Source organism: Ahaetulla prasina, chromosome 5, assembly GCF_028640845.1.
Source record: "Ahaetulla prasina isolate Xishuangbanna chromosome 5, ASM2864084v1, whole genome shotgun sequence".
NCBI classification, from domain to species: Eukaryota; Metazoa; Chordata; class Lepidosauria; order Squamata; family Colubridae; genus Ahaetulla; species Ahaetulla prasina.
Genome location: NC_080543.1, coordinates 1,590,149 through 1,614,842, shown reverse-complemented (window position 1 = coordinate 1,614,842; position 24,694 = coordinate 1,590,149). Strand labels below are relative to the sequence as shown.

The following is a 24,694-nucleotide window of genomic DNA, read 5'->3' as shown; positions in this document are numbered from 1 at the left end:
GCCTGAAATATATACCCAGGGGAAGGGATTTCCTGGCGGATGCCCTATCCTGTATGTCCCAATACGACAGCAACGTGAGGTTGTACAGGCCATCCTTTCAGAGTGTTTCCTTAGCAGACTTCTCAATCCCTTCAGAAAGAGCAGGGCTTCAACTGGACTAGAAAAGGTCTTAAAAATTCAGCGCTATGTTCAGAGATGCAGCTGCCTTGAAAGTTACCCATGCTGAACTAGCAGTCAAGCATCAGGAATTGACCACAGGAAATGTTTTATGACATTTTGCACTATTTATAAAATGTTTTATAACATTTGCCAACTCTCAGTTCCATGGCTCCCAAATTTTGGATGCATTTGGTAAAGTTAGCCCATTTGAGGCTAACCGTGGTTCAAAAATATTGCACCATCCTACAGCCTGGTTAAAGCTCACAGACAGAAAGGGGAGTTTTATAGCATTCATGTTCCATTCAGTTCTGCTGGAGACACCTGGTTGATTCTTCCCAAATCATTCCCCCCCCCCTTTCAATCCTTCTCTGCAGTTTTCCTCCTTGAATCTTAGGACCCCAGTTTTCCTCTCCTGCCCACAACCTCCGGCTGAAGAAGTAGCTGCTTTCCTCAGCCGTTTCCTTCCCTCCTCCAAGGCCCCTCCAGACTTTCCTTCTGTCCTGCGGGCGAGAGACGCCGCGAGAGGCAGAGAAAGCTCACACAATCCACCGAAGAGTCCGCTCCTCCAACAGCCTCTCTCCGCGGGGTCCCTCGGCCGCTCTCCTCTGCCACCGGGGCCGCTGCCGGCCTTAGGGGAGCCTTAGGTCTTTCTCGCCGGCCAAGCCACCAGGAAGCCGCTTGCGAGAACGCGACGCAAGCTTGGCCATAGGTGTGAGCGGGGCTCCGGGGAAGAGGAGGGCAGCAGCCGGTCCAAGCAGGACGCGGCCGGAAGCTGACCCTCAGAGCCGAGCCCAGAAAGGAACCGCCTCCCGAAGGCAGCGGCTGCACCTGGCCGCGGACGACGGATTTGTTGTCTGCCAGACCAACGACTCAGCCGGCACGGGCGGGGCCGGCGGACTGAGCGTCCCGGAGTCAGCTCAGCTAGGGAGGGAGATGCCGCCGCCGCCCCGAGAGAAGCCCCAGCTTTGCCTGCCGCTTCCGTCGGACGTCCCTTCGAAGAAAGGCCGGGCGCGGCCCTCCCCGCGAGCCCACCCGCCTCAAGAGGCTCCCACGCCCTCGGACCCGCACGTCTCCCCGGGAACTGCCCCGCCTTGCCTCCCCGGGCAGGGGGTCGCGCGTTCCGAAGGCGGCTCCGGGTCTTCTCTACGCTCAGAGGGCAGCGTGGCAGAGGCCACCGCCTTGCGCTGGACAACAGCACGAGCGCCTCTTCCGCCTCGGCCCTTCGCCTGAGCGCCACGCTCGCCCTCCGCTGCCCCCGAGGGGACGGCCGAAAGCGCACCGGGCTCTCCTGCCGCCGACCGCCCCCAGCCCACCCCTGCCAGCCATGGTGACTCTTGAGGGCGCGTCTGCCGCGGCGTCGCCTGAGGAGTGGACGGGGCCGGGGCCGGGACCGCCGAGCCCGTCCGCCTCGGGGGCCGCCGCCGCCGCCTCTTCTGCCCGCAATTCTCCCGCGGGTCCTTCCTTGCCGCCGCCTCCGCCTCCGCCTCCGCCCCCGCCGGCGGCCATGAGCCTGGTCGACGCCGCGCCCTGCGAGCGGGCGGCCGACAAGCCCTCAGCGCGGCGCCCGGTCCGGCTACGGAACTTCAACTGGGAGGCCATTCCGGCGGAGCGCATCCGCGGGCGTCCCAACCTCTGGACGGCGGCGCGACGGCGCGGCGAATGGACGCCCGACTGGCGTCTGCTGGAGGAGCTCTTCGGCCAGCGGCCGGAGCCGGCCGGCAGCAGCCTCCGAGCCGTCCCCGCGACGGAGCAGGTGAGGGCGGGCGGAGGTGAATCGCGGGCTCCGCTGGGCAGGTCGCGCCCGACGTGCTCGCTCTCTTCCGACGGCCGCTTCCTGGCCGGTTTACCGAGTGTGCCCCACGCAGGGCCGAGCCAGCCTAGAGAGTGGCACGGCCCGGCAGCTCGGTCTCCCCGGCCAGAGGAGCGGGGATTGGGCGCCGCCCCGAGATTGGGTAGCGCGTTTCTGGGGGGCCTTCGCAGGACAGTTTAATCCAGTGGTCGAAGCTGCTTGTTTCTGAATGAGAATTTTTGAAGCTTCCAGCCCGGCCTGGATTTGCCCAATCTGCTCACATCCCCCCCACCCCGTGCCCCGAAAGAAACAGGAAGTGCTCGGTGCAAACAAACCTTTGAAAAGCTCTAGGAAATCCCCCCAATTCAGGCTCTTGCGAGAAGACCCCCAGGGACTCGCAGCAAGAGCCCTGTTGGGCAGCCTTGCCAGACAGGCCTTCCCTCCCGTCTAGCATTTAATTGCAGTCCTCCTTTAGGCAGCTCAAGATAGTCTGGGGGGAGGTGCTCTTTTGTCCTCAGAAGAGTTTGCCAAGTAGAGCACCCTGAGCAATGGAAGCTCACCCAAATCCTTAGGAGCTCAGGGAAATCGAGTCTTCTTTAGTGTGGAATGCTAATTGAGGTTCAACTCCTTGGATTAAGGCTTGTTTGCTCAAGAGTCACCCAGGCTTCGCTCTGGAAGGCCTTGGCCTTGAAATCCAGGAAAGGTTGATTCTACTGGGGGGGCGGAGGAGTATCATTGGCCTCCCAGCCTTGGGGAGACCTTTCCCATTGCTGGACTCACATGACTGATCCGCCTATTGTCCATAGACTTTGTGGCCACATTTACACAACACACTTAGTGCTGTTCTCTGGGGAAAGAGTGCAGTGCACCCCAGCCTGGGCCCTACATCTGAGCAGAATGTGTGAAACCAGCACATAGTTTTCTTGCAAATTGCTTTAATATAATATTTTTTAATTTTAATTTTAATATATGCTTGTTTCCAAGAAAGATGGAAGTAACGCCTGGTAGTTTCTTTGCTTAAAAAGCTGTGTGTTTCTGGCTGAAAAGAGCTAATGGCCAGTGGGTCCCTTAGGGATCTGTCTGGGGTGGGTACTATTCATGGCTTTTTTATTTATTGACCTGGGTTTTGATGCCACCAATGGGAGCAACACCTGGAAGACAAAATGAGTTCTAGATTAATCTGACCAAACTGGAAGATTTGGCAGAGGGGAGATCTCTCCCCCCCCCCCGTCTCTCTTCTTCTCTCTCTCCCCCTCCTCCCCCCCCCCTCTCTCACATATACACCGAAAGGTGAAGGAGGGCCAAGAGTCCACCTAAGCTGGATACATGAGGGGGAGTGGGGGGGATGGGCATGGAATGGTACTCTTTCAGCTGAGGGCTGCCTTTAAGAAGGACGGGGAGGATGCCAATTGGCACAGAATATATGCACGTATGTATGTTTATATTTAAAATATGTATATATGACCACCCCTCTTTTAACCAACTCTGGGCGGCTGCCAGTGCAAAGTATTGCTGGCAATTCTTCCAGGGGGAGGGGGTGGGGTGAGGGTCTGGAGGGGGCCTCTTAGGGGTTTCTAGTGTGCATCCAACAAGCCACCCAGTCGCTGGAGTTGAGCAGCCTGGAAACAAATGGCAAACCAGTTCGGAAGTGAGGCTGAGTGATGGGGGATGAGGCAGGCACCTGTGCAGGGAGGCCAGGGACCTGGACCGGAGAAGCAGGGGCAAAGGCCAAATCTTTGGGGGCTTGGCTTGGATTCTCAGGGACCCCGTGGCTCGAGAGATGGAACTGAGCAGGGTCCAGGGCTCCTCTTGTCTACCACCAGGGGGTCTGCGGAGAAATGGGGAATCACTGCCAGGTGGTGGCACTCAAGAGGGGCTGCTAATCTCTTTTCAAGAGGGCAAAAACAGCCCCAATTCCTTCCCCTCCCCTAATCTTAATCGTGGGTCTCTTCCTCATTTTAGGCCTCCCTTTTGGATGCCAAGAAAATCCTGAATCTGGGAATCTTCCTCAAGCAGTTCAAGAGGTGAGGGTACGGGGGGTGGGGTGGAGGGACCCCGGCTTTGGGGTGGGACAAGCCACGAGGAAGCTCTCCCTTCCCCCCAGGCCAGTTCAAGACATCGTGACTGATATACACCATGGCACTGGAGTCCCTTATGGACCGGAGAAGCTGCTGGAGCTCTTTAAAATGCTTCCTGACAGGAAGGAGGTGATTAGGAGGCTCGGGGGAGAGGCGGAGGGGCTCTTGCCCCCTCGCCAGATTCATGATTGCCGTTTCTCCTGGGAAGGTGGAGAAACTGGAGTCTTTCCAGGGTGACCGGAGCCACCTCTCTGAGGCCGAGGTCTTTGCACTGCTTCTCGTCCAAGTGCCCAGGTGAGGGGCTGGTCTGGGTATGGAGGGTGCCATTCTGACGATACTGCTGGACAGACTCCCCATCCCACCCCCTCTTGTTTTCCAGCTATGCCCGTCGCCTGGAGCTCCTTGTGCTGAAGCTGCAGCTGCTCCCCCAGCTCAGCGCCCTCCAGTCGGCCATCCAGACCCTGACCAAGGCAGCCTTGGGTGCGCAGAGTCTGGCTCTCTTCTCCCTACCCCCCTTGACCAAGAGGAGTAACTGTGAGGGGCCACTGTCCTCTGTATGGGGGCCAAGCTGGGGCCCGTCATCCAGGCAGGGGAGAGGGCCCAGAAGGGTTCTCCGCAGAAGGCCAGGGTGGGTCTGGTCCTTCTGGAACAGAGGGTGCCTTCCCCCTTATTCAGCTCACCACCTCCCTTCCTGCAGAGCTGCTGGGTTGTGAAGAACTGCACGACCTCATTCGGCTGGTGCTGAAGACAGGAAACTACCTGAATGAGGTGCCTTCTTGGGACAGCAGCCCTGGGGGGGGTATGGCTTTTGGGAACTCTGTCACCTGAGGAAGCACCTTGCTGGCCCCGAGTGGGGGAGGCATATGGCCAGCCTCCAGAGAGCGTGGCTGCCTTCAGGCCTTCTGAGGGTGGGCAGTGCAGGTGCATGATTCCCTTTGCCCCCACTCCTTTTGCAGGGAGGCTATGCTGGCTCTGCCTGCGGCTTTCATGTGTCATCCCTCCTGAGGTTGCCAGACACAAGGGGCAACCAACCAGGCATGGATCTCCTGCATTTTGTGGCCTTGGTGAGGATTCGGGCCTGGGGGAGGGAGGGGTCTTAGCCATGGGAAGCTATTGGAACACAAGGCCTTTGCTGGGGAGGGGGACCATAGCTTGCCGGGCAGCTTTTCTGAGGGGTGAAGTGGAAGGACCCTGGGACCTGGTCATAAAGGGAACCCCTTCCACGCCTTGGCCTGGCACTGTCTCAGGCTCTTTGTGAAATTTGATGGAGTTTCTGGGCAGATTCAGTGTGATGGGTGGATAGGTGGGAAATTGCTCAAATGCATCCCACAGCCGGATTTTTTTTAAAAGGTTCTCTAGAAAGGGGAGGTCCTGTTCTGACACTTTTCATGGGGCTAAACCATTTCCAAATCCCTGCCCAGATGCTGGGCTGAAATGAGTATTAGAGAAAATCCTTCGGGGCCAAAGAAGGGGCTTGGGTGGAGGCAGGGGGAGGGGGCTCGGAGCATGTGCTGCCCTCCTTCAGGCCTTGCAACAGGGGACACCTTTGGACCACCCTTTGTCTCCTCTCCAGGAGGCTGAGAGGAAGGACCCCAGCCTTCTGCATTTTTCCCGTAAGCTCCAGCACGCGGCCCCTGCCTCACGGTAAGGAAGGCAATAGACGAGACCCTGAGGGTGGGGAGAGGGGCAGGCCGGATCAGCCCCATCTTGCCGGGCCGAGGAGATAGGCAAGACCACCCTCCTGCTCTTGCTGCTGCCTGCCTGATGGCATGCCCATGGCTGCTCTCCTTTGCAGGATTAATGCCCAGGAAGTGGCAGCAGAATTGCAGACCCTGGAGCAGCGTCTCTTGGGAGCTCAGGGGGACCTGGAGGGTCTGGGCTTGGAGGGCCAAATGGGGCCCTTCTTGCATGTGGCAGAGCTGGAACTCCGGGCTGTGAAAGCTGCCCAGCAAGACCTCCAGCGGGTCACAACCAGGCTTTCCGACTTCCTTTGTGAAGACCCCGAGGCCTTCTGCTTGCCCGAGTGTTGCGGCATCTTCCACGCCTTTGGAGAGCGTTTTCTCATGGCCATCGAGGTAGGTCCAGCTGGCTGTCTGCGCCCCCCCCCCCCGCCTTTGTGTGGCTGTCTCCCCACTGCCAATGGAGCATGGTTCACAGAGGTCACCTGAAAGGATGAGGAGGGGGGAATTTGCTCACCTCTTCCTTGGACTCTGCCCCCTGCAGGAGAACCAGACCCGGGAGGCTGCCATGCACCGAGAGCAGCAGCGGAGGCAGCAGGAGCAGGCAAAGCAGAAGCGGCGCTCCATTGCCACCTGCTCCTCCCAGGACCCTGGCCTTCAGGACATGGACCCAGTCCTGTTTGCCCTCTGGGCTCCTTCCTCTGGCCGCCGCAACCGCCCTCTGCGAGGTCCTCGCCCCTCTGCAGGGAGCTCTCGGGGACAGGAGAGGTCCCTGCACCTCAACCGGCGCCACACACTCACCATGCTGCCCCCTTGCCCTAAGCCCCTTGAGGCTGCCCCTGAGCCCCCTCCCCCAGCCCCCCTGAGTCATAGCAATAAGCCCAGGTGCTTCAGCCAGAACCTCAAGGTCTTGCTCAGCACCCACCCAGCCGTGCCTGCCTCCCCCACCTCTGCCCAGGGCCCCCTTTCCCCCAGCACCTTCCGCCTGCCTGCCCTCTTCCAAGTGAAGGGGCCAGAGAGCCCCGCGTCTCCCATCTCCAAGGAGGTCTGTAGCCTGGTGGGATTCCTGCGTCGCCTGAGTATAGGGGAGAAGCCCCGCAGCCCCTCCTAGTCCAAGGCTGGGTCCCTAGTCTAGCAAAGGGAGCTGTCCCCTGTGCCCCTCCAGCCCCTCCTGTTCCCTCCATGTGGGGGGCCAGACGGGGGCTGTTTTAACCTTCCCTTGTTTATCTGCCTTGACTGGTGTTAAGTGACTACTTTGTTTACACTCAATAAACCTTTTTCAACTCCCTCTGCCTTGTCTGATCTGAGCCACACTCTCCTACCCTGGCGTGAAAGCCCTGAACACCCGACCAAAGCTCAGCTGGCCGGGCCGGAGGAATCCTCCGACCCAGTGCTGCACTGGGGCTGTGAGGATGAATTTTTGGGGCTTAGAGGTGTATCAGAAATTCATAATTTTTAATTGTAAATACTTGAAATGGTATCCTAAGCAGCTCCTGATCACCTGAGGCCTGGAAACTTTGGAGGATGTTCGTGTGGCCTTGCAGTCCCTCAAAAGCAGGAGTGGGAAAGACCTCCTGTTCTCCTCTGCTTTGGTAGGCTCCAGAGGCCAGACAAGAGAGGACCCTCAGGCACGGCTTCCAGGGGGCCAGAGGCCTGGTTTGAGACCACAAATGAAATGTCACCAGTGACAGACAGCATAGGTTGGCCATCATCACTGTACATTCATCCTGCTCTGCTTAAAGCTGCTCCCTAGTGGAACATCTTTCGGCTCCCGAGGACTACCCTCCCCCCAGGAAGCTTGGATAAGGGTCTTGGGAATCCAGCTTCCAAGGCCAGCAGGAGCTACCCCAGCAACCTCGGCAGGGTGTTAACACCCCAAGTGGCCCCTAAAGTAGCAGTCCTTCACCTTCCAGAAGGGCACTGGGGAGCCTGGGATGCCTGAGAAGCTCCCACATCTCGGGCGGGGATGCCACCTGCCCTCCGGTTCGGCCAGGCATGGAGCGGCAGGGCGCCCTAGCCCCAGGGAAGCGCATCTCGGCCGCCGACTCGAAGCAGCGCAGGCAGCAGGAGAGAGCGAGGGGCGGCAGGCGAGGCAGCCAGGCGTCCTCCCATCGGGCCCGGCAGGGAGCGGCCGCCTCTGCTCCGGGGGAGGGCTCGTCCGCGAGGGAGCCGGCGGCGGGGCCGATTTGGCAGGGCGGCGTCTTCCGAGCTGGCGTCCCGAGGCCTGGAAGCGGAGAGGCGGCGCCGGCACTGCTCGCTACCTGTCGCCTCTCGCGGCGGGGGCCTCTGCAGGTGAGTCGGCTCGGAGCGCGGCTATCGATTCAGCTCGTTAGGCCGGAGGTGGCTCGGGCGCCGGAGCCGTTCTGCCCGAGCTGTCCCACCGAATTGCTCGGGAGCCGCAGGGGAAGACGGCTGCCTGGTTTCTCGGAGCGGTCGGGCAGGTAGAAAGCCCCGACCGTGCGCACACCCTTCTCCTCGCTCCGCCTGCCGCTGTCCACGGACAAAGCCCCCGGAACAGCAGGGCCGGGCGTGGGCAGGTGTGCGGGTGGAGAAGGCGCAGGCCGCTGGGCTAGCTGCACCCGTCAGGCCACATTCCCGCCCGAGGCCGCCCGCCTGCAGGAGGAGAGCGGGCTGGGGCGCGCCCGCTTCTTTCGTCCCCTGCGGCCCGAAAACGTCTCCCAGGCCGGCGTGGCAGCTTCGGAAGGGATTCTGTGCCCGCCCTCCCCTCCGGCAGCCCAGCTCTGCGCCTCAAGCAAAACTGGATGTCCGACCCCGAGTCTCAGTCTTGCGTCCGGCTTCGGAAAGCAGCTCCGCCCCAGCGGTTCGAGCGCTAGTTGGGCTGCCCTCCCACTCCCCCCGACTGGCGCCTGACGTCGGAAGTTGCGCGAGGCAGGCGCTGAGTCTTGCCGCAGCTGAGCCTTCGGCCGACCACCTGATTGATGTGGTTGATTAGGAGACTCCCGAGTCGTTCCCCCGCGACCGGGCGATCTTTCCCTATCCCCCCTCCCCCGCAGCCTTGCTGCTGGCTGTCCTTCCTTCCTTCCTTCCTTCCTTCCTTCCTTCCTTCCTTCCTTCCTTCCTTCCTTCCCAGCATCAGTGCCTTCTCCAGAGAGCTGCTGGGTCTTCATGGAACGAATCCAAAGGTAGCCTAATTGTTCTCCTGGCCCTGGTTTCCTGGAGGGCCCTTTGTCCCTCAGGTTGAGTTGTCCAGTGACCCACTGGTGTTTTTGTCTTGGTATTTGTCTGGTCACCCAGGTATTCTCAGGAATCTCTTCCAGGATCAAAGGTCAAAGACATCAGTCCTCTTCCTTCTTCAGTCTCCAACTTTTGCTTCCATAGAGGGTCACAGGAAGGATCATGACTTGCAGGATTCTGGCCTGTGCAGACTCAGAGCCCTCATGGCATCTGTGTCTCTTCTCCAAGCCTTCACCACTGCTCCATCGAATGCTGGTTCCTTTCTGTTGAAGGCTGATCTTCAAAGGCAGAAGCTCTCCATCCCTTCTTGCAGCTGTTAGGCTGAGCAAGCAACTCCCTCCCTTCCCATTTTGGGCACCAGCCTCTCCGGCTTCCAACAAGGGGGAGAGTTTCCTTACAGTATTTGGGCAGAATGATAACAGAAAACACGACCGCCAGACCTGGGGAAGAAGGGAAGGGGTTTGCTTTGGGTGTTTTTCATCTTGCTTTCTTGTGGGGTGTTTTTCTGGGAGGGGCCTCCTAAAGTGACTCTGAAGAGTGTTTTTACTTTCGATACAAGGGTCCCTCTTTTCCTCCTGGGCAGTCCAGCTCATAATGGGTGAGTTTCCCCTCTAGAGCACAGGCAAAAGTAAAGCCTGTTTCTTTGCCTCTATGGCCAAGTCTGACCCTTCTGGCCAAGCTACCATCATAGCTTCCTGCCATCTCTGGGACAGGAACACAGAGATAATAGCTTATTCTCACTTTTCCTTGCTTTTTCACCTCCCCAGCCTGGCTGTTACCTACAAGCAGGTGGAATCAGGATCTGATAACCTTCCCGGCTCATTCAGAGGGTTGGACTTGAACCCAGAGCTCCTGTTCCCTCTGCAGAGAGGACTTGGGGGGTATCAAGGCAGGCTGGCCAGTGACCTGAGGCCCATCTCTTCCAGCATCTGCCCAGCTACCTGAGCTTGCCACCTGATCCTCGGTGGCCGAGGACTCTGTGGTGTGGAAGTGGTTCAGGCCCGGGAATACACCTTTCCGGGGGAGAGGTGGGCGCAGGAGAAACAGGCTAAATGTCTATGGAGGTTCTCAGTCATCCAACTCCTGGTTCTTCCAAAGGTGCTTTTTCCAGGGGCAACTGGACTTTCTGGTTTTTCTTTTCAGAACTTAGTTCTAGACTTGTTGTGTCTTGCCCGCTCTCACAGCAGCCGGGGCCTTCTTACCTGCTCCCGAACACGGAGGAATGTATGTCTCCCGGCCCCAGTCCTGGCTCCATGCCCAGACAAGCTGCAGAGGAAGGAGCACCTCCCGGCCCCAGCCTGGCTGTTACCTACAAGCAGGTGGAATCAGGATCTGATAACCTTCCCGGCTCATTCAGAGGGTTGGACTTGAACCCAGAGCTCCTGTTCCCTCTGCAGAGAGGACTTGGGGGGTATCAAGGCAGGCTGGCCAGTGACCTGAGGCCCATCTCTTCCAGCATCTGCCCAGCTACCTGAGCTTGCCACCTGATCCTCGGTGGCCGAGGACTCTGTGGTGTGGAAGTGGTTCAGGCCCGGGAATACACCTTTCCGGGGGAGAGGTGGGCGCAGGAGAAACAGGCTAAATGTCTATGGAGGTTCTCAGTCATCCAACTCCTGGTTCTTCCAAAGGTGCTTTTTCCAGGGGCAACTGGACTTTCTGGTTTTTCTTTTCAGAACTTAGTTCTAGACTTGTTGTGTCTTGCCCGCTCTCACAGCAGCCGGGGCCTTCTTACCTGCTCCCGAACACGGAGGAATGTATGCCTCCCGGCCCCAGTCCTGGCTCCATGCCCAGACAAGCTGCAGAGGAAGGAGCACCTCCCGGCCCCAGCCCTGGCTCCATGCCTAGGCAAACGGAGCAGCTAGACCCCTCCCCCTCCTCCACAGCATGTGAGCCTGAGGAGGGTTTATTTCCAACAGCTGCTGATTGGAGTGACCCTCGCATCAGAAGACTGGATAGGCGGAGGCAACAGAAGGAAGGGAGGGGCAGGCCTTAATGAGTGCTGAGTCATGGAGCCACACCCCATGGCCTATATAAAGGATCTGCTTTCTGGCAGTCTCTGAGTCAGGCAAAGTCGAACTTATCTTGCTGAAGTCACTTTCTGGTCTCCTGCCTGCTCTGAGGACTTTGCTAGGACTTTGGGCAGAGCTGCAGAGGCAAGCCTGATTCGGATTTCCCTGACCCGGCCATCAGCAGAGGAGTGGGACACGACAAGAATAAAGAATAACAAGGGCTAAATCCCTCAGCGGCACAGAATGGAAGAGAACATGACTGGACAGAACAAACGTGAAAATGGTTGCAAGGCTGGTTCCTGCTTTCAAACCAGGGATGCCCAGGCTCAGGGATGCCACTTGGGAGCCTCAAGAGAGTCGTTGCCTACACCAATAGTTGAGGCTGGTCTGGCAAGATGGCAAAGTAGGAGCGGGGGATGGAGGCTGTCAGTTCCAAGGGTGCCTGGTTGGCAAAAGAGCCATCCCAGCTTCCCTCTGAACATGCTGAACCCCTCTTGGTCTCCACTCAGTGTCAGCGCCCCCTAGTGGCCATGGGACACTAACAGAACCTTTGAATTTTATTTAATTATCTATTTATTGATATCCTGGCTTTATTGTTTTTATAAAAATTAAGACGATGAACATACTGCCTAAGACTCCTCTGAGGAGCATTGGGTAGAGAGAGGGGGGGGCGGGCTGGCCCAAAGCTAGCCAGCCGGCTTTCATGCCACCTTCTTCCAGGGGAAGTATCGCCAGCTAAAGATTTAGGCCACTTACCGTGTTCATGGAGTATGGGTAGCAAAGGATGGGTTGGTTTATGACTATCATATTTTTTTAAACCTAACTAGTTGGTGTCAATGAATCTCATATTTATCCCTACAAGGCCTGAATGTGATTAGTATCTATTTCCGTCAGCAACCCTTAAGGTACCAAACCTATCCTTGATTCTCTCCCCTATTAAATGACACTCTTTGCGGAGTTCCACTGGCTGGGGAATTCTGGGAGTTAGTCCACAGGTTTTAAAATTGGCCTAAAGTTTGGGAAAAGTAAAATCACCCATGAAAAACTCCCAGAGTTGTCTATGATGGTCCTTTCAGTTTCATGGCACTGGCTTCCTCCTGCAGACTTTCTCCCAAAACTAGGATGGCATTGAAAACAAGTTCCAGGTTAGTGAACACTTTATGCAGTGCTCATTTGATGGAGGAGACTCCCAGCTCAGGAATGGGCAAGCAGAGGAATGCGTGAAATTCCAAGAGAGGGAGGGAGGGGCTGGGCTTACCAGGAAAACTTTGAGGTACAGCAACTGAGCCTTTAAATCCCCTTCCTCTTGGGGAAAAGCTTTATCAGCTTTATTCCAACAAGTATAAATTACCTGGTGCTGTAATACCCACATAAAATGATTAGTGTGGTGCTTCTAGTCAGGATAGCATTTCCAAGAATTGAAGACCTTAAGCATTAGCAAGTTTTGACTAAGCACTGTGCTCTGTTATAACTGCTTCTGTCAGGCTGTCCATCCTAGTCGGGTCTCATTAGGTTAACCCTGGGGGGCCGGGATGAATGTGGGATCTCCATAAATGTTCCATTTAATGGGAAGAGAATCCAGGATAGGTTTGGTGCATAACCTTTGGGAGTCCCTGATGGGGTCCATTGCCTCCTATCCAGATGTTGAGCACTGCAGTCAGATTTTAAGAGGGGGCTTGTCTGCCCCTTGTTATTTCATCCCTCAGCTTTATCAGGCTGAGTCAACAAACCCAAGCAGGAAATGGAGGCTGGCACCTGCTGTTCCTATCCTGAAAGAGCTGGATTGCCATTGGTTTTTGAAAGGAATAATAACAGGCATCCACCCGATCACTCCGTCATCTTGCAAATCATTCTAAGCAGCAGGTTTTACTCCCAGCCTTAACTCTCCCTGTCGCAAATGGCCAAAATATGTGAAAAGCATCAGCCATTTAGTCAGTGGTGGGATTCAAATAATTTAACACCCAGTTCTCTGCCCTAATGACCAGCTGGGTGGGCATGGCCAGGAAGTATGACAGGCAGCACTTGGCTTCCTGCACCCCCCTGGGAGCAAAAACAGGTGGGGGGGAGGGAGATGCGCCCCCCACCCTATTTTGGGCCTAGGAGGCCTTCCTGCAGCCTCCTGGGGGCAAAAACGGGCGTGTGGGGACTCCTGGAAAGGATGGGGAGGGGAGGGGAGGGGCCAGCCACCAATTTAACTACAGGTTTGTCACATCCAGCTGAATCCCATCACTGCATTTAGTACCAGCAAATCCTAAAGAGCCGAGAGGGCATTGCACGGAATTGGGCTTCCAAGGCTCTACAGTCAGTCAAAACAGCTGCTTGCTTCAGGGCTGGAAAAGTGGGGTGGGCCATGTTAAGTCAAAGGTTCCTTTGGAGGGCAGTGAAGGAAGGGCCACATCCAGGCAGCTCAGCCCCACTCTTCAGTGTGGGCTGCGTTGTCAGCAGCATGGTGAATAATGGGTCCAGGGCCAGGGAATACATCTCAGAAAGGGAGAGAGGGGCTTCCAGTTAGGAATGCTTCCGATTCCCATGAGAAATGCGGAGGTCTTGGGTCTGCCATTCAACATAGGTGGGACTCGGGGGGGGGGGGAGGAGCAATACGGGATGTGAAAATTGCAACGTGATGCCCAGGCCTGCAAATGATCTGGGTTGCCCAGCTAGAGAGTCGAGAAGCTGCATCACAGTCCATTGAGAGAGTGAATATCCAGAACATAATTTCCCACTTAGATGGCAAGAACCACGGGAGAAAAGAATTAAACAGAAGTTATAGGGTGCTAGTGGTGGTAAATCAGGCTAAGGAATTAGCTGAACACTTAGTGAAATGCCAGGACAGAGGTGGCCCTTGTGAAACTGGCACAAGAGAAACTGACCCTGAAGGGCATTCTTTGGAAAATGGTTTCAGCAGCTGGGAAAATTTGTTAGCATTGAGTGAAGCCCTTGAGTGAAAGATTAGGGTTTTTTGCAGAAGTGGGGTAGAGGCTGCGGAGGGGTGACCTAGATCCAGACTCTGGGATCGATTCATTAGCAGGGCTGCTGCAGCTACACACAGCAGCAGGATAGATGTCCTTGGCAAGTGGATCCAGCACCACCAGGAGATCTACTTCTGGGTCCATCCAATGGAAGTCTTGCCTTGTTTGCAAATCCCTGGTTTTCATGGCAACACCGGACGAAATACTTTCTGAACTGAGCTGTGATGATGGCGCTTGGGAGCCTGGAGCATCTTATTTTGTTGTCTGGAGGCTCTGAGGGGGTGGGCTGATAGGAGAATAGCAGGCTTCAGCTGAATCCTGGCAAGGCTGAGTGGCTCTGGGGTTTTGGACCCTCTGGTTCTTGGGCACCTTTGGTGATGTTCATGATGCCTTTCAGGGGATGGGCTTGATCCCCTGAGGAGGATGCAATCTTGGTAATGCATGGTAAGTGAAAGTAGGGTCCCTGGCACAATCTGCTTCCAATTGCGAGTTCTTCGTGGGAGGGGGTGTCACCAGAAAAGACATCTGCTCAGAACAACCCTGACTGCCCTGCCCCCAGCCTGGCTAGCTTGTACAGTGGAGCATTTCCTCAGCTGGATCCTGTCTCTGGTGAAGGGCAGGGCCAGGCCACAGGGCCAGCAGGTTCGGCCGCTCATGTTGACTTCCTTCACCCTGAAAGCTCTGAGAGGGTGGCCAGGGGTGCAGAGCCAGCACTGGGAGCCTCTCCCCATTGGCTGGAACTGGAGCGGAGGGCCCATGGGGCTCAGATCCTGAAGATGGGTGGGGAGGCCTTCAGGGAGCATGGAAGTGCCGTATGATTCCCGCTCTGGATTGCCAGGCCAGTGTGATGTCCCTCCTCTGCCTGGGAGGTTGAAGAAAAAGGTGCCCACAAACAATCCGGAGCCTCATCACGCCAAGGAGGGTGGCAAAGGAAGGGGTCCCTCGCAGGAGCCCCTCCGTCCCCATGACCGCCGCTGCTCCTGCCACGCCCCCACCTGCTCTGGTACCCTCTGCCCAGATGCAGTTCCTATGGCAACCACCATCCCTCGGCTCCCGCTGCAGCTGGGGGGGAGGCGCGCGCGAAGGGCTTTTCTTGTCGCGGACTAGGCTGCCTCCGAGGCGGGAGCGAGTCCAACCCTCGCCGCTCCACCCGCTCGCTTCTGCCCGCTCGGGCACTGCGGAGAAGCCGCAGTTGCTGCAGCTCTGAAGCGGGCTCGGCGGGTGCGACCATTCCGCGGCGGCGGCGGGGGAGCGAGGCGGGGCAGCGCCACCGTCCCGCCTTCTCGGCGGCCGAGCCACCCTCGGGTTCGGCGAGAGAGACGGGCGAGGGCGGCGCCGGGCTCGCTGCGGAGGGTACCAGGCGCGATTCCGCTCTGCCCCCACCCCCGCCGTCGCCAGCAGTGGTACGCTCCGGCCCCATCAGCAGAGGAGATGCGGTGAGAAGACCAGCCCGTTCGCAGCGCCGCCGCCACCGGGAGCGGCATCGCGGCCGCAGATGCGGACTCCGCGCTTCGAACGCCGCCCGCGCTGACGCCGCCTGGCCGGGCAACGTTTGCGGTGAGCGGAAGCTGCGGCGGGTGGAGGGCGGGAACTCAGGCACCGTCCCCGCCCAGCCCAGCCCAGCGAGCGAGAAGGGCGGCGGTGCCATTAGGCTGGCAGTCTCCGCAGAAGGGCGTGGCGGGCGTCCTGCCTTCGAGAGCGTCCCGGGCCCGGCCGCCTTCCCGCCGCTGCCCGGCTTCCCTCCAGGGAAGGGGAGGAGCCGTCCGCAGCTGCAGCCTCCGCGTCAAAAGGCCGGAAGCCCCCGGGCGCGGCCGGTGAGAGGCCTCCTTTTCTTCGGAGCGGGGGCGGCGAAGGCGCCGGGCGGAGCGGCGTTGGCCGGGGGTGGCGGCCGGGTTCGGCGTCTCCGCGGCGTTGCTGCGGAGCCAGACCAGGCGGGCGCGGGGGGCTCAGGCGGGCCGGGGGCTCAGGCGAGTGGCGCGGCGCATGCTCGGGGGAGGGGTGGGGTGGGGTGTGGGGGATGCGGATCCGCGCTCTGCCGCCTCCCGCGAGAGGAAGCCAGGCGAAGGCGCGGCCGCCCTTCATCCTTCCCGTCCGGCGGGGCTGAGGGCCGCAGGGCCGCTTGTCTCTTCTTGGGCAGAGCACCAGCCAGAGGCGCCGCGCAGCCTCCAGCCGGCCCTCGCCATGGCCAAGCGCGAGTCGAGCTCCAGCCCGGTGGTGCGGCAGATCGACAAGCAGTTCCTGGTGTGCAGCATCTGCCTGGACCGCTATCACAACCCCAAGGTGCTGCCGTGTCTTCACACCTTTTGCGAGAGGTGAGAGCCGCGGCCCCGCCGTCTGCCCGGGGGGGGGGGGAGTCACGGCCTGTTTCCCCCCTCCCGGCTCCGAGTGGCTGTTGGCGTCCGGCCAAGTGGATCGCTGAGCGGATCAGGAATGGCGACAGGGCGCTGCGTGGGCGGAGGAGGGGTGGGGAGAAGCTCTTCTCTTCAGTCCTCCTTCCGCAGATTGCCCCTCTCCCCCGAGGTTTGCAGGAGTCCCAAAGCCTGCAGTCTGCCGAAGCGGTTGAGGTGGGTCAGGCACTGGACTTTGGTTGCACTGCAGCCTCTGTGTTTCCTTTGAGACTTCGAGTATGTGTGACAGTCTAAGAAGGATGGTGTGGGGGGGGAGTAGAACCCACCCAAGTAGGATTGATTGAACCAATAGCCGTCTTTCCTAACTGGGATCCCTGGCTGAGATGCTGAGGGTCCTTACAGGCATCTGTAATATTAGAAGGCAGAAAATTCCCCATGACAGGGATCCCAGCAAGGGGTGCCAAACCGTTTCAGCCAGAGCAAATCGGTTTAAACCCAGCTTTTTGGTCTTGAGGACATAAAGCGGCCACTTAAGCACACGTGTGTGCAGACCTTTTGCCCTGGGAGGTAGTCCAGCCGAGAATACGGCAGGGAGTCCTAGTTCTATCTTACTTGTAAGGGGACAACAGATTCTTGCAGGATGGAAACTATTCCCACCACCACCACCTTCCACTCTCCCAAAGACCCTGTATTTCTGTGTGTTCCCTTCTGAAATGTTCTGTTGGATTTTGCCGCTCTGCCTCCTATCTGCCAAGGTCATTCGTGCAACCACAGCATAGGCAGACTGCCAGGTCCCCAAAGGTCCTGGATGGAGCAAATTCTGCTCCTGGAAGTGATGCCTCTTGGGTGACCCAGTCAGGCTCTTTGACCAGTGCTGATCTTTGGGCAGCCCACTGGTCTCCCACTGTCAAGGAGACCCTTTAAACTTTGCTCAGAAGCAAAGAGGTGACTGCCCTTTTTGTCTCCCATATGTTGGACACTGCTGGTGATGTTGTCTCTGGTCCCCACTCCATGCTGATTGTTAGCTGGATTTGTCTGGGGCAGAATTTGCTAGCAGCTGCGCCGGTCTCTGCAGTCCCCCGAAGCCAAAATGTGCCCCTTTGCTTCTGGATTGGACAAAGCTCTCCACTGGGCTCTGACTCCTGGCCAGAGGACACTTCCCACATAAGACAGGTGCCGAGGGCGGGCCATCTAAGAGGTCTGCCCAAAACCCCTCCCCCAGGACTCAGGCTCTCCGTGAAGCTGCATCCAAACCAGTGACCTGGCGTTTGGGCCTTGCCACTTGGTCTGGGGAAGAGGCTCAAGGGTTGCTTCCTGGTGCAGTGCCTGTCTTGGCCATGAGGGCAATGGGGTTCTCCTCACTATGCCAAGGCTGCTCTGTGGGCAACAGGCTGGCTTCCAGCGTTGGCTTTGAAGGCAGGTCCTGCAGAGCAGAGGGAAGGGTGGCGGCTGAGGCGTTTGGGGAGATGCTTGCATGTGACTCTTGGCTTCTTTGGTGTGACCCACTGCCGGGGTGTGTGTGTGGTTTCTGGGCATAAACGAATAGGGAATATGTGCTGCATCTCCTGAGCAGAATGTTACAGCCACAGAGCTGGCGGGACTCGAGAGACCTGGCCACCCCGTCCTCTGAGGAAGGGAACCTGCTTCACTTTGGCCTGGCTGGGCATTTCAGCTGCAGCCGCTTCCCTGGCCTGGAGTTGGAAGCCCCGGGCTCTGTGTGCAAATCCTGGCCAGAGCTTGCCCATCCCTGCTTAAGCAGGCCTATGGTTCTCTTTCCATCCCACCCTGCCCGTGAGAGGGAAGCTGCCCCACTCCTGGCTTTCCATGTAATGAGCCAAGGCCTGGAGCAGCTTGGCTCGCTCTCTTCCAGCATTGCATGGAAAGCTGGAAACTTGAGTTTGTTCAGGCTGGCAAAAGATTTTGTGCACCGATCCTCTGCTGGGTGTGGCATGACCTTGTGGACAGACACCATCTTCTGCACTGAAGCTGCAGTCTTGTTGGGAGTGGCTGCAAGGAAGAAAAGCCTGCACGAGGGATGGGCTGGAGGTGTTGAGGCAGTGGCCAGACCGTGGTGGTTCATCCAAAACCTCTGGTGCCCACAGCTGGTTGGAAGAGCAGGAGCCCCAAGCATTGGCATGGGGAGGACTAGTGCAAGAGGGCTAGCTGGCTACTTGGAGCACCCAGTGCCTGCCCCCCACTTGGTCCTTTCAAGAGCTAGCTGTGGCTGAGGGCCCCACCCGTCTGGCTTCCTGCCTTCTGCCAAAGTCTAGTGCCCATCTTGATTCACTTTTTGCCCCCTTGGCCAGGTGTCTCCAGAACTACATCCCGCCCCAGAGCCTGACCCTCTCCTGCCCCGTCTGCCGCCAGACCTCCATCCTTCCTGAGAAGGGGGTGGCCGCCCTGCAGAACAACTTCTTCATCACGAACCTCATGGAAGTGCTCCAGCGCCAGCCCGACAGTGCCGGCCATGAGGACGCCATCGCCATGCTGGACTCTGTCAGTGCTGTGCCGGGCAAGCCACTCTCCTGCCCCAATCATGAGGGGAAAGTATGTGTGGGGCTTGCGCTTGTGGGGAGGCTCAGTGGGAGCGGCTTTGTTGGTCCTTCTTTTTGCCCCTCTGCCCAGAAGCTCTCCCTGGCCAGTGGGAGGGTGGGTGGGGCATCCCCATTTCTGTGTTCTTTTCCAAAACCAGAGGGGCTTCCTGCAGGTGGGAGCTGGGGGGGGGGCTGCCCGGGGATTGGGTCTCAAGAGTCCAGGGCTTATCAACTTCCCCATCTGCCCCTAGACCATGGAGTACTACTGCGGGGCCTGTGAGACGGCCATGTGCCACGAGTGCACGGTGGGAGAGCACCGGGAGCATGTGACCGTGCCTCTGCGGGATGTGGTGGAGCAGCACAAGGCCTCGCTGCGCCAGCAGCTGGACGCCATCAAGAGCCGGTATTGGCCGGGTGGGCTGCCCACGGCTGCAAGTCCAGCTTGGGGGTTGGGGTTTTTTTATTCTGCTGCACAGCTCAGGCTCCTGAGGGGTCCTCCTTGTCTCTCAGCCTGCCACACCTGGCTGCAGCTGTGGAACTCGTGTCTGGGATCAGTCAGCAGCTGGCGGAGCGCAAGAACGATGCGGTGGCTGAGATTGGGAGCACTTTTACTGAGCTAGAGAAGGCGCTGGGGCAGCGTAAGGGGCTGCTGGTCCGAGACCTGGAAGCACTCTGTGGGGCCAAACAAAAGGTAAAGCAAGATAATTTAGGGGATCTCCTCTGGGGCTCTGGCGGCCCCCCTTGCTTTCTCCCCCAGCTTGAGAAGACACATGGTTGAGAAGACCTCGGTGCCTTGGCTCCATGGCCAGAGCCTCCCAGGCCAGGTGGGGCCACTCACCCTGGCCAGCCCTCCTCTGCTCCTTGGCAGCTAAAGGGTGGGTGTCTCCCCCAGCCAGCTCCTGGGGGTTCTTGGCTGGGCAGGGCTGAGCCTCTTGTTCCCTGGCTCAGGTGCTGCAGGCCCAGCTGGAAGTCCTGCGCCAGGGCCAGGAGAACATCAGCAGCAGCTGCAGCTTCACCGAGCAGGCCCTGGACCATGGCTCGGAGACGGAGGTGCTGCTGGTGAAGAAGCAAATGAGTGAGCGGCTGAGCGAGTTGGCCAGTCGGGAGTTCCCTGAGCAGCCCCATGAGAACGCCCAGGTGGACTATGTGGTGGAGACGGAGGGTGTGCGCAAGTCCATCCTGAATCTGGGCGTGCTGCTCACCACCAGCGCCATTGCCCACAAGACTGTGGCGACGGGTGAAGGCCTCCGACATGCTGTGGTGGGTCAGGCCGCCTCACTGACCATCACCACTAAGGACAAGGATGGGGAGCTGGTGCGCAATGGCAGCGCCTGCCTGCAGGCTGAAGTGGTGGCGCCTGACAACTGCGCCCTGGAGCACGAGGTGCAGGACAACAAGAATGGCACTTACGAACTGCTCTATACACCACGCCAGGAAGGCGACCACATCCTCTCCATATGCCTCTACGGACAGCCCATCCGCAGCAGTCCCTTCCGGGTCAAGGCCGTCAAGGCCTCTGATGTGCCCCCCTCCCCAGATGATGTCAAGCGCCGTGTGAAGTCTCCCAGCAGCGGCCACATCCGCCAGAAGGCAGTCCGCCGCCCCTCCAGCATGTACAGCAGTGGCAAGAAGAAGGAGAATCCCATCGAAGATGAGCTGATCTTTCGTGTCGGTCAGTGCCTGGGTGGGAGGGCAAGAGGGCCACTGTAGCTCCTGGCTGGTTTGGTGGCCCCCTCCTGGCCTCACTCGGTGCTCCTCTCTTGGTAGGAAGCCGGGGCCGGGAAAAAGGCGAATTCACCAACCTGCAGGGCATCTCCACCTCCAGCAGTGGGCGCATCGTGGTGGCAGACAGCAACAACCAATGCGTGCAGGTAGGAGCAGCTCCTCTGCAGGCACCAGGGTGGCTGCCCGGGACCCCTTCACAGGCATGCTCTCCCCTCCCCCCCACCAGGTCTTCTCCAACGAGGGCCAGTTCAGGCTGCGCTTCGGTGTACGAGGACGCTCTCCTGGACAGTTACAGCGCCCAACTGGAGTCACGGTGGACCTTAATGGTGACATCATCATCGCAGACTATGACAATCGCTGGGTCAGCATCTTCTCCCCTGAGGGCAAATTCAAGGTGAGCATCTGGGGAGGCAGATGTGATTTGCAGCTCAGAGTCTCTAGAGTGGTTTTGGTGGTACCCATCAGGTCAGGGACCCCATCAGGTCAGCCTGCCATCTGCCTTTGCCCAATGGTGGGCCAGTCTTCTGGCAGAGCCTCTTCAGATATGTTGGATTCCTGTTCTCGGTGCTTGGAGCAGGGAGTGGGTCATGGGACTTGTGCTGCAACCCATGTTGGTTGGGGAGTGTTGGTCCACTGATCGGCTGCAGTGGGGACTGGGGAAGGCTGCACAGCCCTTGTGCCTAATCCTTCCTCTGAAGGGAGGGGTCTGCCAGATGATCAGGCCAAGGGGTCAGTAGGACCTGCTCCCAGGGCTCCATGTGTTGACATCCATGTGTTGATGCCCTGGAGCTGGCACATGCCCTTATGCCTTTCCTCCCAGACCAAGATTGGAGCCGGGCGCCTGATGGGCCCCAAGGGTGTGGCGGTGGACCGCAACGGGCACATAATTGTGGTGGACAACAAGGCATGCTGCGTCTTCATCTTCCAATCTAATGGGAAGCTAGTAGCCAAGTTTGGGAGCCGTGGCACGTCGGAGCGCCAGTTTGCAGGTGCCCCAAGTAGTTCCTCTCCTATGCCTCAGGCCCAGCTGGGAAGGGTTGGGAAGCCACCCTCACAGGGCCACCCTCATCCTGCCCGTGAGAGTGTGGTATCGGAAGAGGGGGACTGCCCCCGCCTCCTTCATGTTTGGACTGTTGCCTTCCATTGCCGCCCAGGAGCAGTTGGGTCCTTCCAGATTCTAGAACCCTCCTCTGGGTGCCCGGCAGAGGGTGGGTAGTGAAGCAGATTCCCTCTTGCCAGCTTTCACACTTCGGGAGCGATGGGAATGTTGAGGCAGACAAGGGTTGGATTTATGCCCCCAACCAGCCCATTCCTCAAGCAAGGATCAGCAAGTGGTCTGCTCTGCCAGCATTTCTGCTGGGTCTTTGTGGAGGCAGTGCCCGTTTGGCTGCCCTACAGAGCAGCCCCTGGCTGCAGCCACTCTCCTCAGACGCATCTCTCTGGTTCTGGATGCTCAGTCCGGCTGGGCTCTCCTGGGCTGCCTTTGGCCCAACGCGCCGTTGCTGATCTGGAGCCTAAGCTTGTTAAAAGCCTTCAGAGATTTTGGGGGTTTTCTAGACTAAATAGACTTTTTTGGGGGGTTGGGGTGGAGAAGCTAGAGCTTTTTCTCTCGTTCGTTATCTTCAGGATCGGGACAGCACCCGGTCTCCCTAGTCTCCGATTTTCAGATCCTTCCCAGTGGCTCATTCCTTCTGGACTCCTTTGCTCCTTGCAGCAGGGCTCTTCTTCACTTCTTTCCTCCCATTTTCTTTGCTCAGGACCACACTTTGTGGCTGTCAACAACAAGAATGAAATTGTGGTGACCGACTTCCACAACCACTCTGTGAAGGTGAGAGGAAACCCCGCCCATTCCAGGTGATATTGAGGTCCGGAAGGGGAACTATGCTGTTGCTGTGAGAAAAGCTTGGCTGGGACATTCAGCTGCTCCTGTGACTTATGGGCCTCAGCTCCCCCCCCCCAGCACTTCTGCTTTGAGGAGGAGAAACTTTCCTGTGCTGAAGCGGGGCAGGGGGGCGGGGTGAGGATTCTGGGTCCCCGCTGGCTATGGGGAGGGAAGCTCTTCTCCCAAAGCCAAGACCTGCGCCTTTGGTTCCTTTACACGCACATACACCCAAATCACCCAGCAGGCAGCTGGAGGCAGGGGCCAGACCAAGCCAGGTGGTCCCTCTGTGGTGCCATGCTGGGCCTGAGAAACTCCACCAAGCCATCTCCCTTCCTGTCCTCAGGTCTACAGTGCAGATGGAGAGTTTCTTTTCAAGTTTGGCTCCCATGGTGAAGGGAACGGGCAGTTCAACGCTCCGACAGGCGTGGCTGTGGATTCCAATGGGAACATCATTGTGGCTGACTGGGGGAATAGCCGGATCCAGGTGCTTGATGGGAGCTGGGCAGCTTGGCCTCTTCTTCCTCAGCAGCCAGCCTGGGGGTGAATTCGGAGGACAGCTGATATGTTCTGGAGGTGCAGAGGTGGCTCCAGGGCCAGCTACCTCTTCAATTGCCACTAAAATCAGGGCTGAGCCCATTCATCAAAGCAGAGGTTGCCAATCTAATCCTTCATCTCTTTCGGGGTCTTTCATGGGCCCCTAGACAGGGGGTTCTAATGATCCAGCAACCTGTTCCCAGTGTCCCTTGAGCTATGGGGTTGAAGGCAGTGACTAGCTCTTGCTCCCAGGAGTGGTGCAGCCACTGGTGCTCCTGCTGCATGGCCCTTCATGCTGGGGTGTGGCCAGTATGTGGCATGGGGGTTCCCTTCTGCCATTGGTCAGCCACACCCCACTTCTGTAAAGTGGGCCTGAGCACCTTGTTCCCAGGTGGTGGGAGTGGAGGGTGACTCCTTTCAGGCCTGAACCTGACTGCACCCCATTGGGGAGGGGCTGCAGCCCCTAATTATTCTTGTTACCCTTTCCTGCTCCTCCTGAATGAGCCACATGGCTTTTGAGATGTGGTGACCAGAAGTGGCCATTGGAGTCCATGGGCAGTGACTCCAATGGTCCTCTTGACTCACAAGATCAGCCATGGTGGCAGCGCCGCTTCGTGACAAGAGTTCAGGGCCCCCTCCTCTCTTCCAGGTCTTCGACAGCTCGGGCTCCTTCCTGTCCTATATCAACACCACGGCGGATCCACTCTATGGGCCACAGGGCTTGGCACTCACCTCGGACGGACACGTGGTGGTGGCCGACTCAGGCAACCACTGTTTCAAGGCTTACCGCTACCTGCAGTAACCCTGGCAGGGCAGGCTGGAAGGGAGGGGCTCTCTGAGTCCCTTCTGGCCCGCCTGCTGGACTATGCGCTTGGGGGCGGGCTGGCCCTCCGGGTCCTCCACTCCACACCAGGTTGTGGGCTCTGGCAGCTGTGTGTGAAGGGTGCCAACAGCCACAATGGCAGCTACGCAGCACTGGGACGGCTTCTAGGGAGTGGGGGTGGGGATGGTCCCGCAATCTCCCCAAAAGCTGACCTTTTCCAGTGAGGGGGGGAGAGCATCCCTATGGGCACCATGCAGCTCTTGCTTTTATGGCTCTCGGCGGGGTCTTGCCCGAGCCCCCCAAGTAGGAATCCCTTGGAGTCTCCTGGCTCCACGCCACCCCGAATATCCCTTCCCTTGTTTTTTTCTGCACTTTATCATTGCCCAGAAAGGGGTTAGGGTTAGGGTTTCTGCAAAGCCTACAGAGAGCAGCGAAACCGACAGAGGCTTCCAGTGGGGGACCCGGATGACTTCCCAGGAGCTGGAAGTTGGGGTCCACTGAGAAGGCCAGGCCCCACCCCCTTGGCCATGGGGGTGGGGTTCGCTTTTCCCACGCACCACCCCCAGTCTCCATTTTCCCTTCTGGGTGAATCTCTGGACTAGCCAACGATTCTTCTGGAAAAAAAAGCCCTTCGGCCAGTCTGGCGCCCTCCCTACATGGAGCCAATGGGGGCCGGGGGAGCAACCAGAGGCCCCAGGGGAGTTCTGTGCTTGGGGGGGGGTGCTGGGGAAGAGCTGCTCTGTACAGGGGGGAAGGGACGCGTCAGTTTTCCCAACCCCTTGGAAGTGCTGCCCATCCCCACCCCGACTCCAGCCTGGCCGATGATGCCCGACCCAGCTCAGCCGGTCTCCCAAAGAGCACCAGCTCTGCCCTCGTGCCCCTGGCTTTCTACACGCCCCTCCCCTTTGGCTGAGCAGAGGCAGCCATGTGCTAATGGAATTATGTACAAATAAAGTATTCTGAAAATAAA

General features: G+C 58.4%; 2 protein-coding genes across 6 annotated transcripts; both read left to right on the top strand.

The window, feature by feature from the left end:
- The first annotated feature begins 958 nt into the window (after positions 1-958).
- Positions 959-6,993, top strand: LOC131199725 (FH2 domain-containing protein 1-like). Its single transcript, XM_058185797.1, has 10 exons — positions 959-1,912; positions 3,911-3,972; positions 4,053-4,155; positions 4,235-4,320; positions 4,406-4,506; positions 4,724-4,794; positions 4,983-5,090; positions 5,600-5,670; positions 5,822-6,101; positions 6,250-6,993. Exons 1-10 carry the CDS (start codon positions 1,484-1,486, stop codon positions 6,814-6,816), a joined length of 1,878 nt encoding a protein of 625 aa, XP_058041780.1. The 5' UTR covers positions 959-1,483; the 3' UTR covers positions 6,817-6,993.
- Positions 6,994-7,871: 878 nt separating this feature from the next.
- On the top strand, positions 7,872-24,694 carry TRIM3 (tripartite motif containing 3). Of its 5 annotated transcripts, none has more exons than XM_058185791.1 (12): positions 15,072-15,435; positions 16,016-16,190; positions 18,533-18,773; positions 19,012-19,163; positions 19,271-19,451; positions 19,709-20,432; positions 20,528-20,631; positions 20,712-20,879; positions 21,306-21,474; positions 22,243-22,313; positions 22,711-22,851; positions 23,551-24,694. In XM_058185791.1, the coding sequence occupies exons 2-12, from the start codon at positions 16,060-16,062 to the stop codon at positions 23,701-23,703; spliced, it is 2,235 nt and encodes a 744-aa protein (XP_058041774.1). In that variant the 5' UTR covers positions 15,072-15,435; positions 16,016-16,059; the 3' UTR covers positions 23,704-24,694. The 5 variants fall into 5 exon arrangements, with proteins under 5 accessions (XP_058041779.1, XP_058041774.1, XP_058041775.1 ...); XM_058185792.1 differs by lacking the exon at positions 15,072-15,435 and adding an exon at positions 15,495-15,692; XM_058185793.1 differs by lacking the exon at positions 15,072-15,435 and adding an exon at positions 15,829-15,845.

Coding starts and splice junctions, on each gene's coding strand:
- LOC131199725 (XM_058185797.1), top strand. CDS start 1,484: ATGGTGACTCTTGAGGGCGCGTCTGCCGCGGCGTCGCCTGAGGAGTGG. Junction 4,507..4,723: donor CCTGACCAAGGCAGCCTTGG/GTGCGCAGAGTC, acceptor CCCTTCCTGCAG/AGCTGCTGGGTTGTGAAGAA. Junction 6,102..6,249: donor GTTTTCTCATGGCCATCGAG/GTAGGTCCAGCT, acceptor TGCCCCCTGCAG/GAGAACCAGACCCGGGAGGC.
- TRIM3 (XM_058185791.1), top strand. CDS start 16,060: ATGGCCAAGCGCGAGTCGAGCTCCAGCCCGGTGGTGCGGCAGATCGAC. Junction 20,880..21,305: donor CCCCTGAGGGCAAATTCAAG/GTGAGCATCTGG, acceptor CTTTCCTCCCAG/ACCAAGATTGGAGCCGGGCG. Junction 22,852..23,550: donor GGGGGAATAGCCGGATCCAG/GTGCTTGATGGG, acceptor CCTCTCTTCCAG/GTCTTCGACAGCTCGGGCTC.